Genomic DNA, 15,081 nt, shown 5'->3' with positions numbered 1-15,081 from the left:
GGCGCATTTCAATTTCTTACACACACTTGTTATTACATATTTTGGCCAGAGGGGGAGCACTTCGAATTTTTACACACACTTGTTATTTCATATGTTGACCAGAGGGGGAGTACTTTTAAAACCGACACACAGTCAATTTGAAAAATCCCTCCTTTTTGGGACCACCCTAATTTTGATAGATTTCACCAAATGAGACATTCTCTATTAGATGCAATATAGTATACTGGGACCATGATTTATGTCCTAACTTGTTCACACCTCCTCATATGGAAGCTACTTTTCCTTGTTGATGTCTCAAGAAGGGTAGAAATACAAGAACACACACACACATACTTGTATTTGTTACCTTCATGGGACCTCCAAAAAATATACATACTATGCAAATATAAATAAGGTTGTTGTGAAAAATTAGTTTGAATTTCACAAAAAAAAGGTCACAATTTCACAAGAAAAACTTTGAATTTTGGCAGTACTATAATAAAAGTCCGAATGTTACTCAACGCAAGTCAAAATTTTACAAGAAAACCTGAACATTTGTGCAATATTATGATAAAAGTTGGAATTTTACCTAATAGCAGTCGTAATTTTACAAGTAACGCTTAACATGTTGGCAATTTTAAGAAAAGAGTCGTAATTTTTCTCGACAAAAGTCACACTTTCATAAGAAAACTTTAACATTTTTGGCAACGTTATAGTAACAATTTGAATTTTACTTGGCAAAAATGTCACTATTTTACGAGAACAACAACAAAAATTGGCAATATTGTGATAAAAGTCAGATTTTTATATGACAAATGTCACCATTTTGCATTAAGAATGAGTCGTTTCACATAAAAAAAAAAGGTAATTTTTTGAGGAAATATCGCAATATTACAGAAACAGAAAGAATATGAGAATTTGTTCCCAATTTTAAAAGAAGAAAAGACTGCTTTTAGTTAATTTTGTATTTTATTGTATTGTTTGTAATTGGTTTTTAATCTTATAAATAAATGATCTTCATTATTTACTTCAAGTTATTACAGTATGTCTCTATATACATATTTATTTTTTATTATTAATTGTGGCCAAAGGGGGCGCATTTCAATTTCTTACACACACATGTTATTTCATATGTTGACCAGAGGGGGAGCACTTTTAAAACCAACACACAGTCAATTTGAAAAATCCCTCTTTTTTGGGACCACCCTAATTTTGATAGATGTCACCACCAGGGGTGCAAATGAGACATTCTCTATTAGATGCAGTATAGTATATTGGGACCATGATTTATGTCCTAACTTGTTCACACCTCCTCATATGGAAGCTACTTTTCCTTGTTAATGTCTCAAGAAGGGTAGAAATACAAGAACACACACACACATACTTGTATTATTTGTTACCTTCTTGAGACCTCCAAAAAATATACATACTATGCAAATGTAATTAAGGTTGTTGTGAAAAATTAATTTGAATTTCACAAAAAAGGTCACAATTTCACAAGAAAAACTTTGAATTTTGGCAGTACTATAATAAAAGTCAGAATTTTACTCAACGCAAGTCAAAATTTTACAAGAAAACCTGAACATTTGTGCAATATTATGATAAAAGTTGGAATTTTACCTAATAGCAGTCGTAATTTTACAAGAAAAGCTTAACATGTTGGCAATTTTAAGAAAAGAGTCGTAATTTTTCTCGACAAAAGTCACACTTTCATAAGAAAACTTTAACATTTTTGGCAATGTTATAGTAACAATTTGAATTTTACTTGGCAAAAATGTCACTATTTTACGAGAACAACAACAAAAATGGGCAATATTGTGATAAAAGTCAGATTTTTATATGACAAATGTCACCATTTTGCATTAAAAATGAGTCGTTTCACATTAAAAAAAAAAAAGATAATTCTTTGAGGAAATATCGCAATATTACAGAAACAGAAAGAATATGAAAATTTGTTCCCAATTTTAAAAGAAGAAAAGACTGCTTTTAGTTCATTTTGTATTTTATTTTATTGTTTGTAATTGGTTTTTAATCTTATAAATAAACGATCTTCATTATTTACTTCAAGTTATTACAGTATGTCTCTATATACATATTTATTTTTTATTATTAATTGTGGCCAAAGGGGGCGCATTTCAATTTCTTACACACACATGTTATTTCATATGTTGACCAGAGGGGGAGCACTTTTAAAACCGACACACAGTCAATTTGAAAAATCCCTCTTTTTTGGGCCCACCCTAATTTTGATAGATATCACCACCGGGGGTGCAAATGAAACATTCTCTATTAGATGCAATGGTTTTCCGTATTGGGACCATGATTTATGGATATATAAATATGTGTATTTACAACATTAATAATATATACATACTATGCAATTATAAAAAGCTTGTGGTGAAAAATGAGTTTGAATTTCACAAAAAAAAGTCACAATTTCACAAGAAAAACTTAGAATTTTGGCGGTTTTAAAAACAAAAGTCGTAATTTTACTCAACGCAAGTCAAAATTTTACAAGAAAACCTGAACATTTGTGCAATATTATGATAAAAGTTGGAATTTTACTCAATAACAGTCGCAATTTTACAAGAAAAGCTTAACGTGTTGGCAATTTTTAGAAAAGAGTCGTAATTTTTCTCGACAAAAGTCACAATTTTATAAGAAAATTTGAACGTTTTTGGCAATGTTATAGTAATAATCGGAATTTTAATTGGCAAAAATGTCACTATTTTACGAGAACAACAAAAAAAAATTCAATATTGTGATAAAATTCAGATTTTTATATGACAAATGTCACCATTTTGCATTAAAAAGTAATCGTTTCACATAAACAAAAGTGATAATTTTTCGAGGAAATATCGCAATATTACAAACACAGAAAGAATATGAGAAATTGTTCCCAATTTTTAAAGAAAAAAAGACTGCTATTAGTTCATTTTGTATTTTATTTTATTTTTTTGTTTGTAATTGGTTTTTAATCTTCATTATTTACTTCAATTTATTACAGTATGTCTCTATATACATATTTATTATTATTTTTATTATTAATTGTGGCCAAAGGGGGCGCATTTCAATTTCTTACACACACATGTTATTTCATATGTTGACCAGAGGGGGAGCACTTTTAAAACCGACACCCAGTCAATTTGAAAAATCCCTCTTTTTTTGGGACCACCCTAATTTTGACAGATTCTCTATTAGATGCAATGGTTTTCCGTATTGGGACCATGATTTATGGATATATAAAGATGTGTATTTACAACATTAATAATATATACATACTATGCAATTATAAAAAGCTTGTGGTGAAAAATGAGTTTGAATTTCACAAAAAAAAGGTCACAATTTCACAAGAAAAACTTAGAATTTTGGCGGTTTTAAAAACAAAAGTCGTAATTTTACTCAACGCAAGTCAAAATTTTACAAGAAAACCTGAACATTTGTGCAATATTATGATAAAAGTTGGAATTTTACTCAATAACAGTCGCAATTTTACAAGAAAAGCTTAACGTGTTGGCAATTTTAAGAAAAGAGTCGTAATTTTTCTCGACAAAAGTCACAATTTTATAAGAAAATTTGAACGTTTTTGGCAATGTTATAGTAATAATCGGAATTTTAATTGGCAAAAATGTCACTCTTTTACGAGAACAACAACAAAAATTGGGAATATTGTGATAAAAGTCAGATTTTTATATGACAAATGTCACCATTTTGCATTAAGAATGAGTCGTTTCACATAAAAAAAAAAAAAGGTAATTTTTTGAGGAAATATCGCAATATTACAGAAACAGAAAGAATATGAGAATTTGTTCCCAATTTTAAAAGAAGAAAAGACTGCTTTTAGTTAATTTTGTATTTTATTTTATTGTTTGTAATTGGTTTTTAATCTTATAAATAAATGATCTTCATTACTTACTTCAAGTTATTACAGTATGTCTCTATATACATATTTATTTTTTATTATTAATTGTGGCCAAAGGGGGCGCATTTCAATTTCTTACACACACATGTTATTTCATATGTTGACCAGAGGGGGAGCACTTTTAAAACCGACACACAGTCAATTTGAAAAATCCCTCTTTTTTGGGACCACCCTAATTTTGACAGATTCTCTATTAGATGCAATGGTTTTCCGTATTGGGACCATGATTTATGGATATATAAAGATGTGTATTTACAACATTAATAATATATACATACTATGCAATTATAAAAAGCTTGTGGTGAAAAATGAGTTTGAATTTCACAAAAAAAGGTCACAATTTCACAAGAAAAACTTAGAATTTTGGCGGTTTTAAAAACAAAAGTCGTAATTTTACTCAACGCAAGTCAAAATTTTACAAGAAAACCTGAACATTTGTGCAATATTATGATAAAAGTTGGAATTTTACTCAATAACAGTCGCAATTTTACAAGAAAAGCTTAACGTGTTGGCAATTTTAAGAAAAGATTCGTAATTTTTCTCGACAAAAGTCACAATTTTATAAGAAAATTTGAACGTTTTTGGCAATGTTATAGTAATAATCGTAATTTTAATTGGCAAAAATGTCACTATTTTACGAGAACAACAAAAAAAAATTCAATATTGTGATAAAATTCAGATTTTTATATGACAAATGTCACCATTTTGCATTAAAAAGTAATCGTTTCACATAAACAAAAGTGATAATTTTTCGAGGAAATATCGCAATATTACAAACACAGAAAGAATATGAGAAATTGTTCCCAATTTTTAAAGAAAAAAAGACTGCTATTAGTTCATTTTGTATTTTATTTTATTTTTTTGTTTGTAATTGGTTTTTAATCTTCATTATTTACTTCAATTTATTACAGTATGTCTCTATATACATATTTATTATTATTTTTATTATTAATTGTGGCCAAAGGGGGCGCATTTCAATTTCTTACACACACATGTTATTTCATATGTTGACCAGAGGGGAAGCACTTTTAAAACCGACACCCAGTCAATTTGAAAAATCCCTCTTTTTTGGGACCACCCTAATTTTGACAGATTCTCTATTAGATGCAATGGTTTTCCGTATTGGGACCATGATTTATGGATATATAAAGATGTGTATTTACAACATTAATAATATATACATACTATGCAATTATAAAAAGCTTGTGGTGAAAAATGAGTTTGAATTTCACAAAAAAAAGGTCACAATTTCACAAGAAAAACTTAGAATTTTGGCGGTTTTAAAAACAAAAGTCGTAATTTTACTCAACGCAAGTCAAAATTTTACAAGAAAACCTGAACATTTGTGCAATATTATGATAAAAGTTGGAATTTTACTCAATAACAGTCGCAATTTTACAAGAAAAGCTTAACGTGTTGGCAATTTTAAGAAAAGAGTCGTAATTTTTCTCGACAAAAGTCACAATTTTATAAGAAAATTTGAACGTTTTTGGCAATGTTATAGTAATAATCGGAATTTTAATTGGCAAAAATGTCACTATTTTACGAGAACAACAACAAAAAATTCAATATTGTGATAAAATTCAGATTTTTATATGACAAATGTCACCATTTTGCATTAAAAAGTAATCGTTTCACATAAACAAAAGTGATAATTTTTCGAGGAAATATCGCAATATTACAAACACAGAAAGAATATGAGAAATTGTTCCCAATTTTTAAAGAAAAAAAGACTGCTATTAGTTCATTTTGTATTTTATTTTATTTTTTTGTTTGTAATTGGTTTTTAATCTTCATTATTTACTTCAATTTATTACAGTATGTCTCTATATACATATTTATTATTGTTTTTATTATTAATTGTGGCCAAAGGGGGCGCATTTCAATTTCTTACACACACATGTTATTTCATATGTTGACCAGAGGGGGAGCACTTTTAAAACCGACACACAGTCAATTTGAAAAATCCCTCTTTTTTTGGGACCACCCTAATTTTGACAGATTCTCTATTAGATGCAATGGTTTTCCGTATTGGGACCATGATTTATGGATATATAAAGATGTGTATTTACAACATTAATAATATATACATACTATGCAATTATAAAAAGCTTGTGGTGAAAAATGAGTTTGAATTTCACAAAAAAAAGGTCACAATTTCACAAGAAAAACTTAGAATTTTGGCGGTTTTAAAAACAAAAGTCGTAATTTTACTCAACGCAAGTCAAAATTTTACAAGAAAACCTGAACATTTGTGCAATATTATGATAAAAGTTGGAATTTTACTCAATAACAGTCGCAATTTTACAAGAAAAGCTCAACGTGTTGGCAATTTTAAGAAAAGAGTCGTAATTTTTCTCGACAAAAGTCACAATTTTATAAGAAAATTTGAACGTTTTTGGCAATGTTATAGTAATAATCGGAATTTTAATTGGCAAAAATGTCACTATTTTACGAGAACAACAAAAAAAAATTCAATATTGTGATAAAATTCAGATTTTTATATGACAAATGTCACCATTTTGCATTAAAAAGTAATCGTTTCACATAAACAAAAGTGATAATTTTTCGAGGAAATATCGCAATATTACAAACACAGAAAGAATATGAGAAATTGTTCCCAATTCTTAAAGAAAAAAAGACTGCTATTAGTTCATTTTGTATTTTATTTTATTTTTTTGTTTGTAATTGGTTTTTAATCTTCATTATTTACTTCAATTTATTACAGTATGTCTCTATATACATATTTATTATTATTTTTATTATTAATTGTGGCCAAAGGGGGCGCATTTCAATTTCTTACACACACATGTTATTTCATATGTTGACCAGAGGGGGAGCACTTTTAAAACCGACACACAGTCAATTTGAAAAATCCCTCTTTTTTTGGGACCACCCTAATTTTGACAGATTTCACCACCAGGGGGTGCAAATGAGATCCTTATTTTTTGTTTTTTTGTAATGTGCTTAAGGCCGATGACAAAGAAGTCAGGGACCACAGATGGCCCCTGTGCCGCACTTTGGGCAACCCAGCTGTGTAGAAGCTAACTGTTAATGGCCACTATAGTCTTAGTACCGTAGTGTATTTGTTCATCCTATGTTCACAGATGGGACGCGGGTTGTCTTACGTCAGCACCGGAAGTCGTAAAATCAGCTGTTCACCTGCCGGGTTTTTTTCGGGGATTAATAGGGAAGTCCTTCATTAGCTGCCGTCTTGTTTTGTCACATATTGCTGCCTTTGCACCTGTCAATGTTTACTTTTGTATGCACATTATATCAACAAGTAAATCCTGACTTTGGAGCAATGTTCACGGACTCTAGTATTTGGCTCTCTATTAGATGCAATGGTTTTCCGTATTGGGACCATGAATTTGGTCCTAACTTGTTCATATGGAAGGCACTTTGCCTTGTTGATGTCTCAAGAAGGGTAAGTACAAGAACACACACACACACACACACACACACACGCGCGCAAACAGGAAGGGACGCACCAACTTGGTCCACGTTGGTGACGTGGTCCACGTAGTCTCGCTTGCCCAGGTAGAGCGTGAGCCCCCCATTGCCGCTGGTCTTCTTGAACACCCTGCAGAGACCACCAAGTTGATTTGCTTCTCGAGAGCAGAAGGTTCTATCTAATCCCTCGTCTTCCATCATCATCCCATAAGCCGCGCTAACGTGAGGTCGCCTCGGGAGAAGCTTGGCTCTCATCCGAGTCCTTGTTGGAAATAGCCAGACGAGTCTTTGAGCAGATGTGACGTCACCGACATGTTCTAGTGTTGGGGTGTCCAAAGTTGGGTTGCAAAATTCCGGGAATATTCAAAGTTGGAAATTTTCCATGGGAATGAATGGGAATATAGATTGAATGCAACATGCTAGATCTTGCAGCATGATTATTAGCTAAAACAACCTGATTTAATGCAAATTCAGTTGAATTTCAACCCTGCACTGTGCATTCCTCCATCACATGTGCAGGGCATTCTTCCATCACATAATAATAATTCCCAGCATGCTACACACTACAGCAGGGCTATTGAGGCCACACTAGTATTTGAGCCCAAGGACTTCATCCAGTCAGGTATGATATTACTGGGGTAAAAATATTTGATCTATGGTATTTAAGTTTAATAGAGGTGTAACTGTTTGTTACTGTATAACAGGGGTGCTCACACTTTTTCTGCAGGCGAGCTACTTTTCAATTGATCAAGTCGTGGGGATCTACCTCATTCATATATATAATTTATATTTACTTATTTATGAAATATATGTTTTTGTTAACAAGTTAAAGGTGTTTAATGGTAATACAAGCATGTTTAACACATATAGTTAATATTGTTAATACATTAAAGGTGTTTAATGATAATACAAGTATGTTTAACACATATAGTTAATATTGTTAACAAGTTAAAGGTGTTTAAAGATAATACAAGCATGTTTAACACATATAGTTAATATTGTTAAGTTAAAGGTGTTTAAAGATAATGCAAACATGTTTAACACATATAGTTAATATTGTTAACAACTTAAAGATGTTTAGTGATAATGCAAGCATGTTTAACACATATAGTTAATATTGTTAATAAATTAAAGGTGTTTAATGATAATACAAGAATGTTTAACACATAGTTAATATTGTTAACAAGTTAAAGGTGTTTAAAGATAATACAAGCATGTTTAACACATATAGTTAATATTGTTAACAAGTTAAAGGTGTTTAAAGATAATACAAGCATGTTTAACACATATAGTTAATATTGTTAATACATTAAAGGTGTTTAATGATAATACAAGTATGTTTAACACATATAGTTAATATTGTTAACAAGTTAAAGGTGTTTAAAGATAATACAAGCATGTTTAACACATATAGTTAATATTGTTAAGTTAAAGGTGTTTAAAGATAATGCAAACATGTTTAACACATATAGTTAATATTGTTAACAACTTAAAGATGTTTAGTGATAATGCAAACATGTTTAACACATATAGTTAATATTGTTAACAACTTAAAGATGTTTAGTGATAATGCAAGCATGTTTAACACATATAGTTAATATTGTTAATAAATTAAAGGTGTTTAATGATAATACAAGAATGTTTAACACATAGTTAATATTGTTAACAAGTTAAAGGTGTTTAAAGATAATACAAGCATGTTTAACACATATAGTTAATATTGTTAAGTTAAAGGTGTTTAAAGATAATGCAAACATGTTTAACACATATAGTTAATATTGTTAACAACTTAAAGATGTTTAGTGATAATGCAAACATGTTTAACACACATAGTTAATATTGTTAACAAGTTAAAGGTGTTTAAAGATAATACAAGCATGTTTAACACATATAGTTAATATTGTTAACAAGTTAAAGGTGTTTAAAGATAATACAAGCATGTTTAACACATATAGTTAATATTGTTAATAAGTTAAAAGTGTTTAGAGATAATACAAGCATGTTTAACACATATAGATTCCTTTCTTTCATGAAGACAAGAATATAAGTTGGTGTATTACCTGATTCTGATGACTTGCATTGATTGGAATCAGACAGTGGTGCTGATAACGTCCGCATTTTCGAATGGAGGAGAAAAAAAGTCCTCCTTTCAGTCCAATACCACATGAAAGTGGTTGGTTTTTGGCATCTTATTTGTCCAGCTTCCGTACTCCTTTGTATACACTTTACAAGAAATACATTGTCGGCAAACTCCGTAGCTTGCTAGCTTGTGCACGCCAGCTTTCTGAGACTCTTATTTTGTTAGCGCAGGCAGGATGAAGCAGAGCTTTTATTGTGCAACTGTGCAGTCGGTCTTTGGAGTTTTGACGACAGGTACGGCGCCAGAGTCTGTTGAAATAAAGTGTTTCTCGCCTTCCAGTCGGTAATTTTAATGAGCTGGCAGCAGCCAGCGTCATCTCAGAAGACCCTCGGGTGCCGTGAATGTCAATCAAGTGACGAAAGTGACGTCATAGTGAAGATTTATGATCGCTCATTTTTAGGACTATTTTTTTAATGGCTGGCTGGTGATCGACTGACACACCCTCCGAGATCGACCGGTAGCTCGCGATCGACGTAATGAGCACCCCTGCTGTATGACTTCCACTCAAGCTAGCTAGCTGTTCCTGTACTTGTTAAATGATTTTGGGGCCAATATCAGCTAGCTAGCTAGGTTCATGTACCACCACAGTCTCATAATGAACCGAAAATATTTCTCCGTTAGCCGTGATGCTAATTTTCTCTATGTTAAATCCCATTCATTTATGCTAACAACGTTAGCGATCGGAATTGACCTTTTTTTTGTGATCTGTAAAGTTCAACTAGCAAATACTAAATCAAAACTCTGCCTTCTGTTCCGCTAGCCATTCTGTTGTCATACAAAGAATGTAGGTTATGGTTTGATTTAGCATGCTGATTGAGTGTTCATTTATTCATCTAGCCCAGTGGTTCTTAACCTGGGTTCGATCGAACCCTAGGGGTTCGGTGAGTCGGCCTCAGGGGTTCGGCGGAGGTCAAGACACACCCGACCATACTTGCCAACCTTGAGACCTCCGATTTCGGGAGGTGGGGGGTGGGGGCGTGGTCGGGGGCGGGGCAGGGCGTGGTTGGGGGCGTGGTTAAGAGGGGAGGAGTATATTGACAGCTAGAATTCACCAAGTCAAGTATTTCATACACACATATATATATATATATATATATATATATATATATATATATATATATATATATTAGAGATGCGCGGTTTGCGGGCACAACCGCGGAGTCCGCGGATTATCCGCGGATCGGGCGGATGAAATTTAAAAAAATTAGATTTTATCCGCGGGTCGGGTCGGGTCGGGTCGGGCGGTTGAAATAAAAAAAAATTTGATTTTAAATAGATTCAGGCGGGTGGCAGTTAAACCAATTGGGAAATATATATACATAGTTAAATGTTGTTACCCACATACGAAAAACGAGCAGGCACCTGCAGCATATGCCACAACAGAAGAAAAAAAAGAAAAAGAGATGGACACTTTTACGGAGCGGAGAAGGGACGCCTCGCCGGGGTCCGGGACCGAGGCCCCTTCCCCCGAGAGGGCCCCACCGGGAGCCGTAGCTGAGGCGATCCGCGAGAAGGGCCCGACGCACGTTCAGGGTCACCACCGCGCCTACCGCACCGACACCCCGCCTTGTCCGCCTTCGCCGCGGCCGGCGTCACGCGCAGCAGGTAAGCAGCTTACCTGCCCGCCACCCCCGTGGCCGGGGGCTCGTACGTAACAGGGGTCGCTCCGCGCGCTCCGCCCGCGCAGCTTACCTGCCCGCCACCCCTGTTGCCGGGGGCGCGTAACAGGGGTCACTCCGCGCGCAGTGCGCTCACGAAAGGGGTGGGGCTCACCCTGGTTGATATAGACAGCAGGACGGTGGCCATGGACGTCGGAACCCGCTAAGGAGTGTGTAACAACCCACCTGCCGAATCAACTAGCCCTGAAAATGGATGGCGCTGGAGCGTCGGGCCCATACCCGGCCGTCGCCGGCAGCGAGACGCGCTTGGAGGTGCGCTCCGCGCGGCTCCCATATGATTGCGCACTGGTGTGCGTCTGGGTCGTGACAGCGTGGCACGCGAATGTCTGTGCTGCATTGGATCAGTCTCCTTTCTTTAACAGGCAAAAGCTTTATAACCTCACTAATGCCTTGCATCGTCTATATTAGATATATAACAACGGGCGGGTGCGGGCGGGTGCGGTTCTGATCAAATGTTACATCGGGTGGATGGCGGATGGTTGACGACTTTCTGATGCGGTTGCGGATGAAATAATTGCCTATCCGCGCATCTCTAATAGATATCTACATCCTGAAAATATGCAAACAAAACTGTGTTTAGATAATTGATACTTCAAACTTGCATAAATAAATATTAAGGAATATAACATAACTTGGCTTCTGAGAGTTTCAAAATGTAATGAATAAAATGCTAAAGTTGTTGATAAACAAGCAATTATTTTAATAATTAAATATGGTCATTTTAAATGAATTATTATGATCATTTAAAATCAATTATTTCAAATATGTTTATTTGAATGTATAATTCTATGGCTGGATGTAATAAGGAGTCACAAAAAAATACAAATAAAAACACAATTAATTTTGGTGTTTTTAGCAAAATATAGTAAAAATGTATTTAGGTTTTTTTGTTTTTTTTTAATTAATAAATATATTTATTTTTAGGTAAAATAAACGTAATAATACAATTTATCTCTCGTCTGGATGATTTAGTTCTTGTCACCCTGTTGTCCTCCCGTCATGAAAAAAGGCTGTCCTCACTCAGGTCCGCATGGAGCTGGAGGGGGCGTGGCTTCCAGCTCCGGCTGAAAATCGGGAGATTTTCGGGAGAATATTTGTCCCGGGAGGTTTTTGGGAGAGGCGCTGAATTTTCGGGAGGGTTGGCAAGTATGCACCCGACTCATCGCGGAAATACAAACTTCTCCCTATCGGCGTATTACGGATACGGCAACAGCTGACTGATTTGCAGGTGTGTAATTTGTTGTGAGTTTATGCACTATGTTGGTTTTGTTCTTTGAACAAGGTGATGTTCATGCACGCTTCATTTTATTATGCACCAGTAAAAAAAACATGGCAACACTTTAGTATGGGGAACATATTCACCATTAATTAGTTGTTTGTTAACATGCAAATTAGTAACATATTGGCTCTTAACTAGTCATTATTAAATACTTATTAATGCCTTATTCGGCATATATATAAATTAAGTCGGAGGCAGATATTTACATATATCCGAATTTAAGTTGTACTTCTTCCATTTCTTTGTCATATTTGAAAACAGCTCGTCTTTTCCACTTCTTCTCTTCATGCTCTGTCAGCAAGCAAACTCTGTGTGTTAACCTTGAGTTCTTTGGAATGTATTATGGCTAGGGAGACGTTGTGCTTTTGTTATGGCTAGGGAGGTGGAAGGGAAGAGAGGTTTTTGGCGTTGGGAAGAGAGACCATTTTGGGTGTGCGGGATAGAAGGTTCTAGGGTTAGACTGGTCTCAATCTAAAATGTATATTGTCGAAGCTTTGAGAATATATACAACAAAATACCTATTCTGTCTCTGGTGGTTTTTCAACTCAGCTTTAAGTGTCGGAAAGAACTTGGGAGCGAATTGTGACTTGAATTCCCTGGGAGGAACAACTGGTCCAAAACGCAACATTACTTAGAATATGTTCCCCTAGTGTCCAAATAACTCTAAATTTAGTCTTTGTTACTTAGAATATGTTCCCCATACTAAAGTGTTACCAAAAGCATATAACTCTGTCTTGAATTTGAAAAAAAAAAAACACATTTTATTTTTGACTAAAGAAGGGTTCGGTGAATGCACATATGAAACTGCTGTGGTTCGGTACCTCCAACAAGGTTAAGAACCACTCACCTAGCCTATTTCTATTCATTTGTCCATCAGTAAAATATTTTTAAAGACTACTCCAATTGTTTAGCTGACTATTTCTATCTGTGTGTGGCATTGCATTAGTCTTTTACAAGCTTCTCGTCTTATTCTACAGAATAAGATGGACGGTGTCCAACTTTGAATAATCAAAAAATGGTCCAAAATTTCCAAACTTCCCGAGCTTAACTTCCCGTGGTAAATTTCCGGAAAGTTTCCGGAAATGTATCGGAAGCTTTCCACCCCTTTGCAACCTAAATCCAAAGTCCCGCCCCTTAGCTAATTAATAAGATGGACGGTGTCCAACTTTGAATAATCAAAAAATGGTCCAAAATTTCCAAACTTCCCGAGCTTAACTTCCCGTGGTAAATTTCCGGAAAGTTTCCGGAAATGTATCGGAAGCTTTCCACCCCTTTGCAACCTAAATCCAAAGTCCCGCCCCTTAGCTAATTAATAAGATGGACGGTGTCCAACTTTGAATAATCAAAAAATGGTCCAAAATTTCCAAACTTCCCGAGCTTAACTTCCCGTGGTAAATTTCCGGAAAGTTTCCGGAAATGTATTGGAAGCTTTCCACCCCTTTGCAACCTAAATCCAAAGTCCCGCCCCTTAGCTAATTAATAAGATGGACGGTGTCCAACTTTGAATAATCAAAAAATGGTCCAAAATTTCCAAACTTCCCGAGCTTAACTTCCCGTGGTAAATTTCCGGAAAGTTTCCGAAAATGTATCGGAAGCTTTCCACCCCTTTGCAACCTAAATCCAAAGTCCCGCCCCTTAGCTAATTTTCTAACCACCCGCGGCACAATCATTAGCAGTCTAATACTAGCATGCTAATTTTGCAGGTATACGTCTCAGCGTCAAATATTTTGTTACTTGACAAATGATACCTGTTAGCATGCTAACGCTATTATGCTCTCAATCAATCAAAGTTTATTTATATAGCTCTTAATCACAACAGCTCAAAGGGCTATCTTAGCTTTTTATTTATTTATTTAGCTAATTTTGTAGATATACACTTCAGTCCTATTTTAGTAGAGCTTGTTGTGAAAAAGGTCACAATTTCACAAGAAAAACTTTGAATGTTGGCAGTATTATAATAAAAGTCGGAATTTTACTCAACGCAAGTCAAAATTTTACAAGAAAAGCTGAACATTTGTGCAATATTATGGTAAAAGTTGGAATTTTACTCAAAGACAGTCGCAATTTTACAAGAAAAACTTTACATTTTGGCAATTTTAAGAAAAGAGTCGTAATTTTACTTCGACAAAAGTCACAATTTTGTAGGAAAACTTAAATATTTTTGGCAATATTTTAATAATAATCGGGATTTAACTTGGCAAAATGATGACAAAAGTCACAATGTTACTCAAAAAATGTCACTGTTTCACAAGAACAACGAAAAAAAATTGGCAATATTGTGATAAAAGTCAGATTTTCCTATGACAAATGTCACCATTTTGCATTAAAAAGTAATCGTTTTACATAAAAAAGTGATAACTTTATGAGAAAATATCGCAATATTACAGAAACAGAAAGAATATGAGAAATTGTTCCCAATTTTATAGGAAAAAAAGACTGCTTTAAGTTAATTTTTTATATTTTAAATTTTTTTTTGTAATTGGTTTTTAATCTTCATTATTTACTTCAAGTTATTACAGTATGTCTTTATATAAATATTTATTTATTTATTTTTAATTAATTTTGGCCAAAGGGGGCGCATTTCAATTTCTTACACACACTTGTTATTACATATGTTGGCCAGAGGGGC

General features: G+C 34.1%; 1 protein-coding gene across 1 annotated transcript in view; it reads right to left on the bottom strand.

The window, feature by feature from the left end:
• The window catches only part of arr3a (arrestin 3a, retinal (X-arrestin)), a 54,699-nt gene that overhangs the window by 28,813 nt on the left and 10,805 nt on the right, over window positions 1-15,081 (bottom strand). The window contains exon 3 of the mRNA XM_061962933.2: window positions 7,393-7,484. Coding sequence (XP_061818917.1) covers window positions 7,393-7,484 — 92 coding nt within the window. The remainder of the gene's footprint in view (window positions 1-7,392; window positions 7,485-15,081) is intronic.

The sequence above is a fragment of the Nerophis lumbriciformis genome, linkage group LG09 (genome assembly GCF_033978685.3).
Source record: "Nerophis lumbriciformis linkage group LG09, RoL_Nlum_v2.1, whole genome shotgun sequence".
In the NCBI taxonomy this organism is placed as follows: domain Eukaryota; kingdom Metazoa; phylum Chordata; class Actinopteri; order Syngnathiformes; family Syngnathidae; genus Nerophis; species Nerophis lumbriciformis.
Note: the sequence above shows the minus strand (reverse complement) of the source record. Positions and strands in the feature narration are given on the sequence as shown.